We start from the raw sequence: 15,471 nt of genomic DNA on the forward strand, positions 1-15,471 counted from the left end.
TGATTTCCTTTAGGATGGACTAGTTGGATCTCCTTGCAGTCCAAGGGACTCTCAAGAGTCTTCTCCAACACCACAGTTCAAAAGCATCAACCCTTCAGCACTCAGTTTTCTTTATAGTCCAACTCTCACATCCACACATGACTACTGGAAAAACAATAGCTTTGACTAGATGGACCTTTGTTGGCAAAGTAATGTCTCTGTTTTTTAATATGCTGTCTAAGTTGGTCATAGCTTTTCTTCCAAGGAGCAAGTGTCTTTTAATTTCAAGGCTGCAGTCACCGTCTGCAGTGATTTTGGAGCCCCCCCAAAATTAAGTCTCTCACTGTTTCTATTGTTTCCCCATCTATTTGCCATGAAGTGATGGGACTGGATGCCATGATCGTTAGTTTTTTGAATGTTGAGTTTTAAGGCAACTCTGTCACTCTCCTCTTTCACTTTCAACAAGAGGCTCTTTTGTTCCTCTTTGCTTTCTGCCATAAGGGTGGTATCATCTGCGTATTTGAGATTATTGATATTTCTCCCGGCAATCTTGATTCTAGCTTGTGCTTCATCCAGCCCAGCATTTCAAATGATGTACTCTGCATATAAGTTAAATAAACAAGGTGACAATATACAGCCTTGACATATTCCCTTCCCAATTTGGAACCAGTCTGTCGTTCCATGTCCGGTTCTAACTGTAGCTTCTTGACCTGCATCCTCTGTCATCTTATGAACTAAAGCCCAGAGTCCATCTTCTCCAGAGAATAAACCTCCCATACTCCACCAGATAGCAAAGGGCAGTCTCTGGCTGTGTAAAGCTGAGGAAAGGATCTGGGGACATAGCTGTAATCCTTCTATTCAAATCTCCCTTCAGTCATCAGAAGGACCCAGAACCTCCAGTTCCCGAGTCTCTGGTTTCTGAGGTGTGACCAGGCTACACTCTTCTGCCCTCCCCACTACTTCCCATCATACTAGAAGGATGGGTCTCAGCCTCATTCAGTTTGCGTGGTCAGTTACCATTCATTCATCCTCTTTCCATCTTCCAAATCTTTGTGGGTGTTTCTTCCCTGCCATGAGAGCCTAACCTGTTTTTGTCCCTTATAGGCTGCCATTCACTCTAGTCTTTTACTATCATGTTAGTAAACTTTCTGGAGGGACCAGATCTAAGTGGTCTATTCAAGCCACCATGCTACACTAAAGAACACTACAGAGCTCTACATTCCTCCCTGGGTGAGCCAGGTTTTTATCTGCACCCCCAACACTGCTCTTGATGTTCCCCTACTTTCTTGTCTTTATTTGTCTCCTCTCTTTAATTTTCCAGTCCTTCACAGACCTTCAAGATTAAGGTCTTCTATGTCTTCCCTGAACATACTGTGTATGTCTCTGGCCTGACATACCTACATAGATCACAGTGTGCTGGACTGATCTACTTGTACATCTGTCTCCCTCCCTAGACAAGATAGTAAGCAGGCAAGGACCGTCTTATCCAAAGCTCTGCCTCCAGTGTGGGGAAAACCATCTGACACATAATAGGTGCTCACTGATAACTGCTCAACTGACCCATTTCCACTAAGCTCCATGTTAGAAGCATCTTCATTCTCAAAGGAGTACAAAAATACGGCTGTGTTTATTTGCCAACGTCCAAATAAGAAAGGCTAATCAGGGAGCACCAGGAAATAAAAACAGCCAGATGTTTTTCAAAGCAAAAGTCCAGGAACGCAAAATAGCTTGCAACAGGGGTGATGCATGTTTTCCTAGTGATTCGAAATGAAGATATGTTTATTAGGCAGAGAGAGAGATTTAACAGGTTTCTCAGCTAATGCTGCAATTTTAAATCCATTTAAGATAATTTTCTTTATCTTGAATCTATTTTTCTCAGTAACCAGGATATTTAACTGATTTGTACAAAATCCATTTGAAAAAGAAATAATCTAGTCTAAGCAAGGGCACACTCTAAATGAAAAAAGAGAGATACCACAAATCTAACAGAAGATGAAGCATCTGTTTAAGAAGCCAAGGAGAACTACTGACTAGAAAATAGGATTATTTCCCCCAGCATCTTGATTTTCCCACCAATCTCTCTTCTCTCTTTCCCAAGGAGAAAAATCTGAGGGAACAGAACAAAGACCTCTCATAAACCAACCAAGATGCAAACAAACTGTTTCAAAGGTAAGAATCTCACACAAAAATTACATGTTGAAACAATCATAGGATGTACTTTCTTACCTACCAGCTAGGAAAAGCATTATTGAAACACTAGTTTCGGAAGGATCAGGTAAAATTCTAATAGTAGCAGAAACTGCCATAAAGTTTCTGGAGGAAAACATCTCTCTGTGTTATCTAGAGCCTCCAAAAGTATTGCCACAATGTGATCTAAGGATTATACCATTAGAAGTGTGGATTAAGAAAGCAAATGTCTGGACTTCCCTGATGGCGCAGTGGATAAGAGTCCGTCTGCCATGCAGGTAACACAGGTTCCATCCCTAATCTGGGAAAATCCCACGTGTTGCAGAGCAACTAACCCGTGTGTCACAACTGCTGAAGTCCATGTGCTTAGAGCCCTTGCTCCATAACAAGAGAAGCCACCAGAATGAGAAGTCTGGGTACTGCAATGAAGAGTAGGCCCGGCTGGCTGCAACCAGAGAAAGTCCAAGAGCAGTAATGGAGACCCAGCGCAGCCAAAAACAAATAAATAAAATAAAAATTTTAAAAATGAAAGTAAATATCAAATCAACGTACATAAAGATTTGAGAGGGGAAATAGTCATCAGTGTTATTTATAATAAAGAAAATTAGAAAAAACCTAAATGTACAACAATAGAAACAATGATCATAACTAATAACACGAGAAAATGCTTGTGAAATAATGTTGCATGAAAAAAGGATAAAAGAAATATAGATTCATAATTTGCATAGAAAAATAGACTCAAGGACAAGATGCTAAGATTTTACCAGTCACTGCCCCTAGGTCATGAGGTCATGGTAGTTTTTTTTTATTTTTACTTAAAAATTCTTTGGATTATGTTTCTGTACTACTTGTATTAAAATTTAAAAAATTTACTTACTTTATTTTCGTAATCAATAGCACTGTTTGCTGATTTTGTTTGCGTGTATATGTGCTTAGTCGTGGCCGACTCTTTGTGACTCCATGGACTTTAGCCCACCAGGCTCCTCTGTCCATAGGATTTCCAGGTAAGATACTGGACAGGGTTGCCATTTCTTTCTCCAAGGGATCTTCCCAACCCAGGGAGGTACCCATATCTCCTGCGTTGGCAGGCAGATTCATTACCACTGAGCCACCTGGGAAGCCTCATTTATTGATTACGGAGGAGACTCATGAGATAAAAGCTTCTCCACTAGTTACAAAACAGCAGGAGATAATGTCATAGACACGCGTTTGTTTACACTACAAAGCCAACTCCTCTGAGCGACTGAATCAGAACTTACTTGGTGGGACGATAATCCGGAATGGAACGATCCAGTGAAATTTTTTCACTGAGGTAGGAATTGTAGCCATACTTCTCATGGGGTCCCTTGGCTTTCTCTTCTTCAGCAGGGGAGAGGGTGGCAGGAAGGCCTCCTTTGCCCCGTCCACCATAACCTTCAATGAGCCCAAGGGATTTGGATAAACCTAGAAAAAGAGAGAGGGGGAAAAAAAGAGTTAGTTGAAAACCACCATACCAGGATATGTTACTCAGGCTAAGACACAGCTTCAGTGGAAATTTTAACATTACCCGTCGCAGAAAAGATTATGCTCTCAACTTATCAATATTGGGAATATGCCCCAGGCACTTTTAAACTGAGAGGAAGGGGACTTCCCTGGTGGCCACGGGTCAAGACTTCCCCTTCCATTGCAGGGGGCAAGGGTTTGATCCCTGGTCATGGATCTAAGATCCCATGTGCCTTGGGACAAAAAAAAAAGAACACCAAAAAATGGAACCAATACTGTAAAAATTGAATAAGGACTAGAAAAAACAATTAAAAATTAGATGAAGAGGAAGGTCAAAGCAATGACAAAGGTCCGTATAGTCAAAGCTATGGTTTTTCCAGTAGTCATGTACAGATGTGAGAGCTGGACCATAAAGAAGGCTAAGCTCCAAAGCATCAACACTTCCCAAATGTGTTGGTGGAGAAGACTCTTGGAGAGCAAGGAGATCAAACCAGTCAATCCTAAAGGAAATCAAGCCTGAATACTCATTGGAAGGACTGATGCTGAAGCTCCAATACTTTGGCCACCTGATGTGAAGAGCTCGCTCACTGGAAAAGACACTGATGCTGGGAAAGACTGAAGGCAGGAGGAGAAGGGGACGACAGAGGATGAGAAGGTTGGATGGCATCACTGACTCAGTGGATGTGAATGTGAGCTAACTTCAGGAGACAGTGAAGGAGAGGGAAGCCTGGTGTGTTATAGTTCATGGGGTCGCAAAGAGTCTGACATGACTGAGCAACTGAATAACAACAACAAAACAATTATGAGGTGTGGGGTTAAGGCTGGTCACACTCAGGAAGAACCTCTCCCTCTTTTTGGGAACTAGGGTGGATCGGGTATCAGGATAGTGTCTATGAAAGGGAGAGACTGACTGCCAAAAGCAGGGCACATGTGGACCAAAAATGGGCAGAACAGGGCCTGTCATCCCTGCCCAATTTCCTGTCTTCATGAGCAATTACCACAAGGCGAGATCTTCCAGGAGATGCCCGGTAACAATGCAGAATAAGAACAGCCAGTAATAAGGAATCGCCAGACAGCAGATGTTTTTGCTTCATTTGAACAGAGAATAATATACAGATTGATTTTATCATGAGTTTAAAGTGTGTAACCGTCTGACACTGTTCTATACCTAATGGTTTTATTTAAATCTCATCTAAATGGCAAAAGGAAATACAAGTGTTTGAGAATAAATCACAGAGAAGAAAAGCCCATAAGGGTGATAACCGAGCCAAGTAGAGTAGGAGGCCTCTGTAACAAGCTTCACTGAGCAATTGCGGGTTCCGGGGATGGTGGCAGCTTTATACCTATTGTTCCATTTATACGATAAACAGCTTGATGGGTAATTTTTAAATCCTACAGTTTACGGGAGGTTTTATTTCTTGGCTTGAAAACTTTTGTTGTGAAGGGCTCTTATTCTCTTTCACTGTTTCAAATGTTCAGGCTACTCTGTCCACCCTCAGGTATGCTCACATGCACGCGCGCAAGCGCAAGCGCACACACACACACACTTTGTCCACAAAAGACCCACTTGCTGTCACTGGTAGGAGGACCATGGACCAGGGGTGTCAACAGCAGCCTCAGCTTTCATGATGGGCAGCCCACGGAGCCGAGGAGGACGCTAATCTCCCAGGAAAGCATTCCCAAGCAAGTTAAAGACCAGTAAGTCTGCTCTGGTCACATGATGGTTCTCTACCCCAAAATGGAGAGACTTGTAGTCTCTTTCTCACTCCTCTGAAACTAGAAATTTATTTTCTGTAATACAAAATCAAAAGGCAAAGCTTAAGCAGGCACCTCGGGGTTGATCTCAAGTGAACATCATTTTTCTAAGAATCTTTTCCACTGTCCACTGTGTTCTTCAGGAACCCTGACATCTTTTCTGCCTGTCACCATCCAAACAGAGGAACCAACAACTGAGAACTGGATTACTCCAACACTTTCTGCTTCCTGGTCTTTAACCTCTCATTCCACATCATTGTACACCAACCATTCCAATAACATCACCTTTGCTGTGCTCCAAAATCTACAAAAACTCTTCAAATGTCAAGGACAGACACCTGTGTTGGATTTTTAAATCACTCATGAAAGGACATTGCTAGTGGGAATGTAAAATGGTGCACTTACTTTGTAAAACAGTTTGGAAGTTCTTCAAAATGCTAAGTATAGTTGTACCATATGACCCAGCAATTCCATTTTTAGGTATATACCCAAGAAAAATGGAAAGAAAACACAAGAACTTGTACACAAATGTTCAGAGAAGCATTATTCACACTAGCTAAGTGTCTGTCACCTGACAAATGAATAAAACAAAATGTGGTATATTCAGACAATTTGATAATATTTAGCAATAAAAATGAATGAAGTACAGACGTTCCTCAGCTTACAAAAGAGTTACATCCCGATAAATCCACCATAAATTGAAGACATCGTTAAGTTGAAAATGCATTTAAAACATCTAACCTACCGAACATCATAGCTCAGCCGAGCCTACCTTAAATGTGGTCAGAACCCTTACACGAGCCTTGCTGTGTTAGCCGCTTAGTCATGTCCGACTCTTTGCGACCCCGTGGACTGTACCCCACCAGGCTCCTCTGTCCATGGAATTCTCCAGGCAACAATACTGGAGTGGGCTGCCATGCCCTCCTCCATGGGATCGTCCCAACCCAGGGATCAAATCCACTTCTGTCTGCAGCCCTGGCAGACAGGTTCTTTGCCACTAAATTCACCTGGGAAGCCCTATATATGATGTATGGAATATGACATAATTTTAAAAGATGAAAAAGAGACTATACTCTGTGGGTTTTTCTTCTTGTTTTGTGCACTTTCACTCACTCATCCTGGGTTTCCCTTTCCCTCCCCAATATGTGCAGCCTTTTCTTGAAAGCCTCAACCACAGTCCTCTGTGGATTTCTGGCCAGCATGGAACCCCAGGGTCAAGGAGGGAGGCTGCCCAAGTGGGACAGGATTGACCTCCAACATAACTCAATAGCTTTCATGGAAAGCATTGGATGCTTTTACTTATTTCATCTGTGAACTCCTTTTTCTCTCCTTGGCTATCCAGCATTTCTTTTGTCCAGTCTAAATAGATATCTTCCATTCGCCAGTCATTAAATGCCACCTCTAAGCTACAATGTATCTCAGCTGTGTTTGCCCAGCACCCTCCCATAGGCAGCCTTTCCAATGCAGGCAGAGAAGCCAGGGAGGGAATTTATTACAAAATTCCTTATTACTTAAGGAATTAAGACTAGGAATACAGGCTAATCCTACCACCGACACTTAGGAATGAAACCTCCCAGTGAGATTTTCTTTTTCCCTTTCTGAGGCATTATTTCTTCCATCATGAAAGGCACCCACGTAGCAGTCTCAAAAAAGATCATTCTTCAGAGTGCAATGTGACAACTACGAATTATATATTTTGTGGTCCATGTGCTCCCATTTTCCCCCCAATTGAATCTGCCAGAAAGGTTCAACAAAGCGGCAAAAATGTTCACTGGCATTTTAATGTGCTTATTTAGCAGGCCCCGGAAACAGTTGGCAACAACAAATACAAGTTCAAGTTCATCAACAAGACTCAGGTTGGTCTTTACTTAGCTGGGAAGAGATGCCACCAAGGCAAGTTGGGATGACTCCATGCACCTAGGGAACTTTCTTTTCTGAAAGTGCCTTGTACTTTTTGGCCAGAAGCAACTGTAGCCACAGCAGATGGATGTGAACTTGTAGGCATGGAAGCCGCAACTGACAAAAAGAAGAAAGAGGGGAATGAGGGAAGAGAATGGGGTGGCTGCTTGGGACCATATTGGAGAGGACTTGGCATTGCCTTCTTGTCCCTCAGGCGCTGCTTCCTGAGTTACTGTAGCCGAAGACTGCAAAGCCAAGGGACAGTATTGGCAAGAAGTTGAAGGTGAGGAAGAAAAAAGAACAAACTGAGGTCTGCCATCCCCTAGCACCTTTACTGAATATTCTTCGTGTTTCTCTCCACCCTTTTCCTCTGCTTCACGCCCCAGGAGATAACACCTATATAGACAGTATCAAGGGTTCCCTTAGACTTCTGGCTTTGGGTTGGGCTTAACCACCAGGAGGTACCTTGAGAAGACTGATGGTCGAGAAGAGAGAGAGGTTGGGGTGTTTGTCCCCCAGCTCTCTCCTGACCAGGTGTGGCTTGGTGGAGACCGCATTCTTCTGTGGCACAGTCATGTTCAGACAGGCATCTCCGATGCCTAGGGTTAGCCTAGGGTTAGAGCCAGTCCCGTGTTCTATTAACCATGCTCTCCTCCGGACCCTTCAGGCGTTGGCATGGCAACTGCTTCCTCTTCTGTTGCTAGCCCTGGAGTCATACACCATGCCTGGCCATGCCTTGCTGATTTCCCTTACCTCTTCCCAAACCTTTGTAAATGTTTTGCTAAAATCTCTTCAGTCAGCCCTTCTGGGTGTGCCACTTGTTTCCGGCTGGGATCTTGACAGATATAGCATCTTACTCATACCCACAGGAAGATTTCTCCCATGATACCACAACTAGATAGTCTCTTTAAGGGCAGGCATGTGGTCACCCCAGTGCCTGACCTGTAGAAAGTTCTTAAGAGGGACTTTCCTGGTGATCCAGTGGCTAAGATTCCAATACAGGCGGGCTGGACTCAATTCCTGGTTAGGGAACTAGATCCCACATGCTGCAACTAATAGTTTGAATGCAACAACCAAAGATCTTGTATGCAACAACTAAGAACAACAACAACAACAACAAAAAGTCCAAAAAAAAAAAAAAACTCCAAATGGTTGAGCATATGGATGAGTAGAAATGAGATCTGGAAACTGAAATTGGAGCCATCTATTAAAAGTGATGTCAAGAAAGAAAATTAAATACACATGGGAAAAAAAAAAGACATCTACTAGGAGAAGAGAAGAGGGATTAAGACTACATATGATAGTACATTTATATTCATAAAGAAAAAGAGAGTTCACACTGATGAATGTCACAGGGAAATCAAGCCTGAAAAAGGCCATTTGGTTTGGCAGAGAAAAGGGCCCTAGTGACCTTGGAGATGGCCATGCCAGTGACAAAAGAACTTCCAGGGCAGTATTTTGTTTTCTGGCTCTAATCAACCAGAATCTACAATGTAAAAAATTCTATTTGTAAAAGCAACAAATATTACAATGCACTTAGAACTTTAAACAATAGGAGGAAAATTATGAAATTTTATTAAATGGATGAAATAAAACACACATAAACAGCAGAGAGAGAGAGATATGTATTTTTACTTAGAAGATGGAATGTTACAAAGATACCATTACTTCTTTTTAATGTATGGATATAATGTAATTCCAAATAGAATCTTTTTCTGAAACAGAACAAAAGGTTCTAAAATTAATCCAGAAGAACACAGAAGTGATAACACTTGGACATTTTGTTTAAAAAGAAAAATGAAAGGGGGTGGTGCCCTATCCAATATTAAGTTAAGAAATAATGCAATAATAATTCAAGTGATGTGGTGACTAGGAGGAAATTTTACATAGATGCAGAGAGGAAAGGCTCTAAACTGTATATATATATCTCTCTCAAATAGCCATCCAATTTTCCAAACATTAATAAAAATAATCTCCACTTCTGGAATTTTAGAAATTCCTTTCTAGTGCAGTCAACACCAAATTTCTGTAGGATACCTCGTGTGGATGAGGAAGTGGCTTCATCCATCTCACACGGAGCCCAGAAATCCCGAGGTGCCCTGGCTTGATAACTTGATAACCCTCCAGCAAGAGTAAATCACTCTGCTCACTTCTATCTTCAGTTGGCCCAAGCTACAAAAGCTCCACAGTGGCAGCAAAAAGTAAAGAACCCAGGTTGTAAATCCACTCCCAGCTGCCTCCCCATCTCCCTCCATATAACTAAGGCCATCATTTTCTCCAGGGTTACAGTTTAAACTGATGAGTTTACAGATAACCAGCATTATTCTTTCAGAAATCAGGACTCACAACAGACACACAAACTCCAGGACAGAGATGAAAACACAATGCAATTTGGTGCCTTGTCAACTCATAAAGCTCCTCTTCATCTTGGCAGCCACAGCCTAGTGTCAGGGAAACCACACACAGACACGCAGACACACACACACAGACACACACACAACCAAAGAGCCTAGCATGTTGCGTGGCCTTCTTCCAGTGGTCAAGCATGTGTTGGGGGGTCTTGACAGAGGCCCTAATGCCTCCTAAAGGTCACAGAGTCCCAGGGAGATTCCACATGACACTAAAGTATTTGAAAAACTGATAAAACATACAGACAATCAGGAAGTTGCAGCCATAAGCCATAAGTAGTGAGCAATAATTCCAGATTTATTCTTGGGATTCCATGTACTTTTGGGAGAGTAAGGGAACCCCTTGTGGCTTGAGGAAGCCAATGTGACTACAGAGACAGACGGGATACTTGATAAGTGTGTGCAGAGGAACCAGGAAACCTGTAGGTTACAGGTTTTTTACAGCTGATTAAATTATTAAATTTATTATTTAATTATTGAAAAGCTCTAATAACTAAGATAATGTGTACATATGTGTGCATGCGTGTGCATGTGTGTGTAATGAAATATTACTTGGTCACAAAAAGAAATAATGCCATTTGCAGTGACATGAATGAACTCAGATATTATACTCAGTGAAGTTAAATGGAGAGAGACAAATACATGATATCACTCATATGTGGAGTCTGAAAAGCTGGTACAGTGAATTTATTTACAAAACAGAAATAGAGTCCTAGATGTAGAAAATAAACTTATGGTTACCAAGCAGGAAGATGGGGGAGGGATAAATTGGGAGATTGGGACTGACATGTTGTGGAAGTCACTCGGTCATGTCCAACTTTTTGTGACCCCATGGACTATACAGTTCATGGAATTCTCCACTCCAGAATACTGGAGTGGGTAACTGTTCCCTTCTCCAGGGGATCTGCTCAACCCAGGGATCAAAGCCAGGTCTCCCTCATTGCAGGCAAATTCTTCACCAACTGAGTCACCTTACATACCACCATGTATAAAACAGGTAACAAATAAGGACCTACTGTATTGCACCTGGAACTCTACTTAATACGTGTAATTACCTAAATGGAAAAGGAATCTAAGAAACAGCGGATATAGGTACATTATAACTGATTCACTTTACTGTATACCTACAACTAATTACATCATTGTAAATCAAATACATTCCAATAAAAATTAATTTTTAAAAGGACAGTGAGATAATGAAACAAGAAATGACAGGAAGATCAATGGAACAGAAAAGCTTGCCTAGAAACACTGCCAAAAGAGATTGGAAGCACCATTTTTGGATACAACTGTTAGTTTTACAGACAAATTTTCATTAGACACAAAGCATTATACTAAGCACTTTAATTATTTTATATATATATATAATATATATACACTACTAGTGTTATACATGCTAACTATATAAATGTCTGCTATATCTATCTATCTAACTAGAATACTTCAAATTCATTTCTCAAATTACCCCTGGTGCTAGTTCTCACCTATCTTTATTTTTTGTTTGTCTCTGGGAGTTCTTTCTTTAAGATCTTTTTTATGTAGATCATTTTCAAACTTTTTATTGAATTTGCCACAACACTGCCTCTGTTTTCTGCCTTGGTATTTTGGCTACGAGGCATGTGGGTCCCAGCTCCCAACCAGAGATCGAACTCGCGGCTCGACACTGGAAGGAGAAATCTAACCACTGAACCACCAGGGAAGTCCCTCCCTTACCTTTGGTCTCTATTCCTTCCCTCCACCCCTTCCGTCACCAGATTCAAAGACATGTCATCTCTTCCTAGAGTTACTGCAGTCAACACATAACCCTGTGTCTTGCAAAGTGAGCTTTCTAACATACACAACGGACCACTGCTTGCTTAAAATTCATTAGTGCATTCCTGCTGCCTATGGGGGAAAAATTCCAAAAATTCTCATGTAATATACAAAGTCACGCACTAGCTGATTCCCTGCCCAGCCTCATATTCCACTTCCTTCTCTGCTGCATCCTTTTAGCTGCCCTACTCTCTTCTGAGGCTTCTACACAGCCACTGCCCCTCAGAGCCTCTGGCAGTCACTCTTGTTATTCTATACAACCCTGAAAACCCTTGCAGAGAACTGCCCAGCCCAGAAAATCAGATGCTGCTCCTTGGTAAGAAGTCTCAACCACATCCTTGCTCCTGTTCTATCACAGGTGTCCTCGACTGTTCACTTACAAGGACACAGGCTTCCTGTGAACAGGAAGACAGCTCTGCGTCTTACAGACAGCCTGGCACACACATGCACCTCATGTATGCTGTACACAGGAATGAATGGACAGAAGCAAAAAGCAAGTGAATAAATGAGCAAGTGCAGGATAAGCCGGGCTGGCCAAATATATTACCAGGTTCTAGTGTTGATACAGAAATCTCCTGGAGACATGTCAGAAATGGGTAAACACTGCTTCATGGACTCATATCAAATCATTATTGATTCCCCAGTTCATATACTAGCATGATGATCTTGACATCTGTTGACATCTGCATTATTATGCTGATTTTGACATTTTCTGTCCTGTATGCTCAGTGCTTCCCAGACATGATGTCCAAAGGTTATGTTAGTCTTAATATCTTCAGTGAAGGCTTAGGAGCTCAGTTACATCAGTTGCTTCCTGATGGAAGAGAACTGAATAAATCATTCTCTAAGACAAATACAGTAGGTCCCCTACACACAAACCAGTTCTGTTCTGAGAGCGCGTTTTGTCAGTCCAGCGAAGTGAGCCCAGGTATCCCAACTAACACAATCAGTTGTATAGTACTGTACTGTAATAGGTTTATAATACTTTTCACACAAGTAGTACATTAAAAAGCAACCACAAAAAATAAAGGATACATTTTAAATCTTATAGTGCAGTACCTTGAGAAGTATGGTAGTACAGCAGCTGGTATATAGGGGCTGGCATTGAGTGAAAAGGCGTGAAGAGTTACTGACTGGTGGAGGAAGGGGGGTGAGGCATGGTAGAGCTGAAGGATTGTCAGTAATAGGCGATGGAAGGCAAGTTGCAATTTCACTCACACCTGACGTTGATGGAATGCACAGTCGCATCTCTGAAGAAGTTCACAACTTGAAGGTTTGTATGTAGGGGACTTACCCTACATACAATGTAGGGTAACGAAAAGATGGCCTACATCATTTGTCATCAGGGAAATGCAAATCAAAACCACAATGAGAGGTCACCTCACACCTGTTACAATGGCTGTCAGCAAAAAGACTAGAAATAACATTTGCTGGCAATGGTGTAGAAAAAAGGAACTCATGTTCACTGCTGGTGGGAACGTAAATTGGTACAGCCACTACAGAAAACAGTAAAGAGATACCACAAAAAAAATTAAAAATAGAGCTACCATGTGATTTGGCAATTCCACATCTGGGTATCTATCTGAAGAAAATGAAAACAATACCTTGAAAAGCTAACTTCACTATCATGTTCATTGCAGCATTATTTCCAATAGCCAAGATATGGAAACAGCCTAAGTGTCCATCAATGGAAGAATGGATAAAGAAGCTGTGGTATATATACAATGTATACACATAATGGGGTATTAGTCAACCATAAAAAAAGAATGAAATCTTGCAATTTACAACAACATGAAGGGACCTTGAGGGCATTATGCTAAACGAAATAAATCAGACAGAGAAAGACAAATACCATATGATCTCTATCATACATGAAATCTACAGATGGGAACCAAGTGTATTCAGGGTAGTATGGCCATAGACTGAAATCTACAAATACACACATACTTATCAAGCTCACTGATGCAGAGAACTAACTGGTGGTTGTCAGAGGCAGAAGGTAGAGGGTAGAAGAAACAGGTGAATTGTTTTTGTTGTGTTTATTTTCTGGTTTAAATCAATTGAATTTTTAAGAAACGTGTAGCTTGGCTTCTTCTATTCAGTGGTCCCACTTCTCCCTTCTATACCTATCATGCAATAATTACACTTCCATGTAATTTTCAAATAGTTCAAGACATTATCATGACCTGTCTTCAATTTTGTCCAGACTAAACATATACATTCCTTCAACCACCTTTACACAACCATGTTTTCAAAACTTCCCTGATACTTAGTCTCCTTGGGCTACTATAACAAAATACTAAAGACTAAGTGGCTTAAATTAGGGGTCCTAAACTCTGTGATCTAATGCCTGATGATCTGAGGTGGAGCTGATGTAATAATAATAGAAATAGAGTGCATGATAAATATAATGCACTTGAATCATCCCGAAATCATCCCCCCAAAACTAGGTCCATGGAAAAAATGTCTTCCATGAAGCTGGTCCCTGGTGCCAAAAAGACTGAGGACCACCAGTTTAAATAACAGACATTTATCAGAATTCCAGAGGTTTGGAAGTTCAACATCAAGGTGCCAGCATGTTGGGTCCTTGGTGAGGGCCGGCAGACAGCTACTTTCTCGTTGCGTCCTCATATGACAGAGAAGGAGCAAACCGTGTGTCTTTTCCTCTTCTTATAAGGGTATTACTTCCATCAGGGGACCCAACCCATGATCTCATCTTGTTCATTGTCACTGTGCAGTTTCTAAGTCGTGTCTGACTCTTTGCGACCCCATGGACTGCAGCACGCCAGGCTTCCTGGTCTCCACTATCTCCTATAGTTTTCTCAAGTTCATGTCCACTGAGTTGGTGATGCTATCTAACCATGATCTCATCTAACCCTATTTAATTCCAAAAGTCTCCACCTCCTGACATCATCACATTGCGGGGTTAGGGTCACAACATATGAACCGGAGGGGTGGGGGGAAACACACACCTTCATTCCATAACAGATGGCCATCCACTGCTGGATTCCGTCCCAGAAGACAAAGCGATGACTAATAAGTCTCTCGACATGTGCTCCCCACCCCCGGAGCCAGAATCCTGGAAGTACATTTCTGCCCATTATCCAAACTGCTCATGCAGCCCTTACAGTTCCAAGAGACATGAATCACTGTTATTTGCTTGAAGTCCTTTTGGAACAAACTGTCTATAAATTTTCAAACTGCAATTTTATTCAAAATGACATGTCTTACACGTATTATGAACTTTAGACTTCCTGGACTCTTTCTACAAAGATCATTTAATTTGAGCCTAAGAATAGCCCCATCCACAGCCAGCATATAGGAGAACGGAGGCCCAATGAGGATGAAGAATATTCTTCAGGTCACTGAAAGTAGCTAGGGGTGGATACAGATCCTGGGTCTCTGTATACCAGGCTGCCAAGCATGCCTTAATGAAATGCACTCTCAGATTTCATGCCACTGTGATGAAAAGGATCAAAAAGTCCTGAATCCCACTCTCGATGCCAAGCAAACATTGGCATAAACAAGCCCCTGTGTGTGGAGGTGATAAATAAATGTCTTTGGCCTGGCCCAGGCTCTGGCTGATGCATCTGCCTGAGTGTGGAAGTGAAAAGAGTATTGCTAACAAAATAAAGAAAAGTTTGGCAATTGTCAGGACTGCTCAGAGCAGATGGATGAAAGACCCTGGCTGTGCAGGTTAACTGTGTCACTTAGCCGCACATCGCTTACAAAACTACACAAAAGGAAAATAAAGCTGACCCAGGGCTGCATAGGAAACATGCTGAATTGAAGAAAGCCCTCTGCCACAACCTAAGAAATCTGCTGGCGTCAAACACGCACAAGACTCTGCAGACCAGGCCACCTGCCACATTCGCTCAGCACCTGTCGGGTTTGATGGCTTTCAGAGGAAATTCTTCTCCTCCCTTCTCATGCCCTGAGCCCACCTAGG

At 41.9% G+C, this 15,471-nt stretch overlaps 1 protein-coding gene across 1 annotated transcript in view; it reads right to left on the minus strand.

The window, feature by feature from the left end:
• Positions 1 to 15,471, minus strand: part of GALNT17 (polypeptide N-acetylgalactosaminyltransferase 17) — a 412,511-nt gene that overhangs the window by 245,777 nt on the left and 151,263 nt on the right. Inside the window, exon 2 of the mRNA XM_043914905.1 lies at positions 3,426 to 3,609. Coding sequence (XP_043770840.1) covers positions 3,426 to 3,609 — 184 coding nt within the window. The remainder of the gene's footprint in view (positions 1 to 3,425; positions 3,610 to 15,471) is intronic.

The sequence above is a fragment of the Cervus elaphus genome, chromosome 10 (genome assembly GCF_910594005.1).
Source record: "Cervus elaphus chromosome 10, mCerEla1.1, whole genome shotgun sequence".
NCBI lineage: Eukaryota > Metazoa > Chordata > Mammalia > Artiodactyla > Cervidae > Cervus > Cervus elaphus.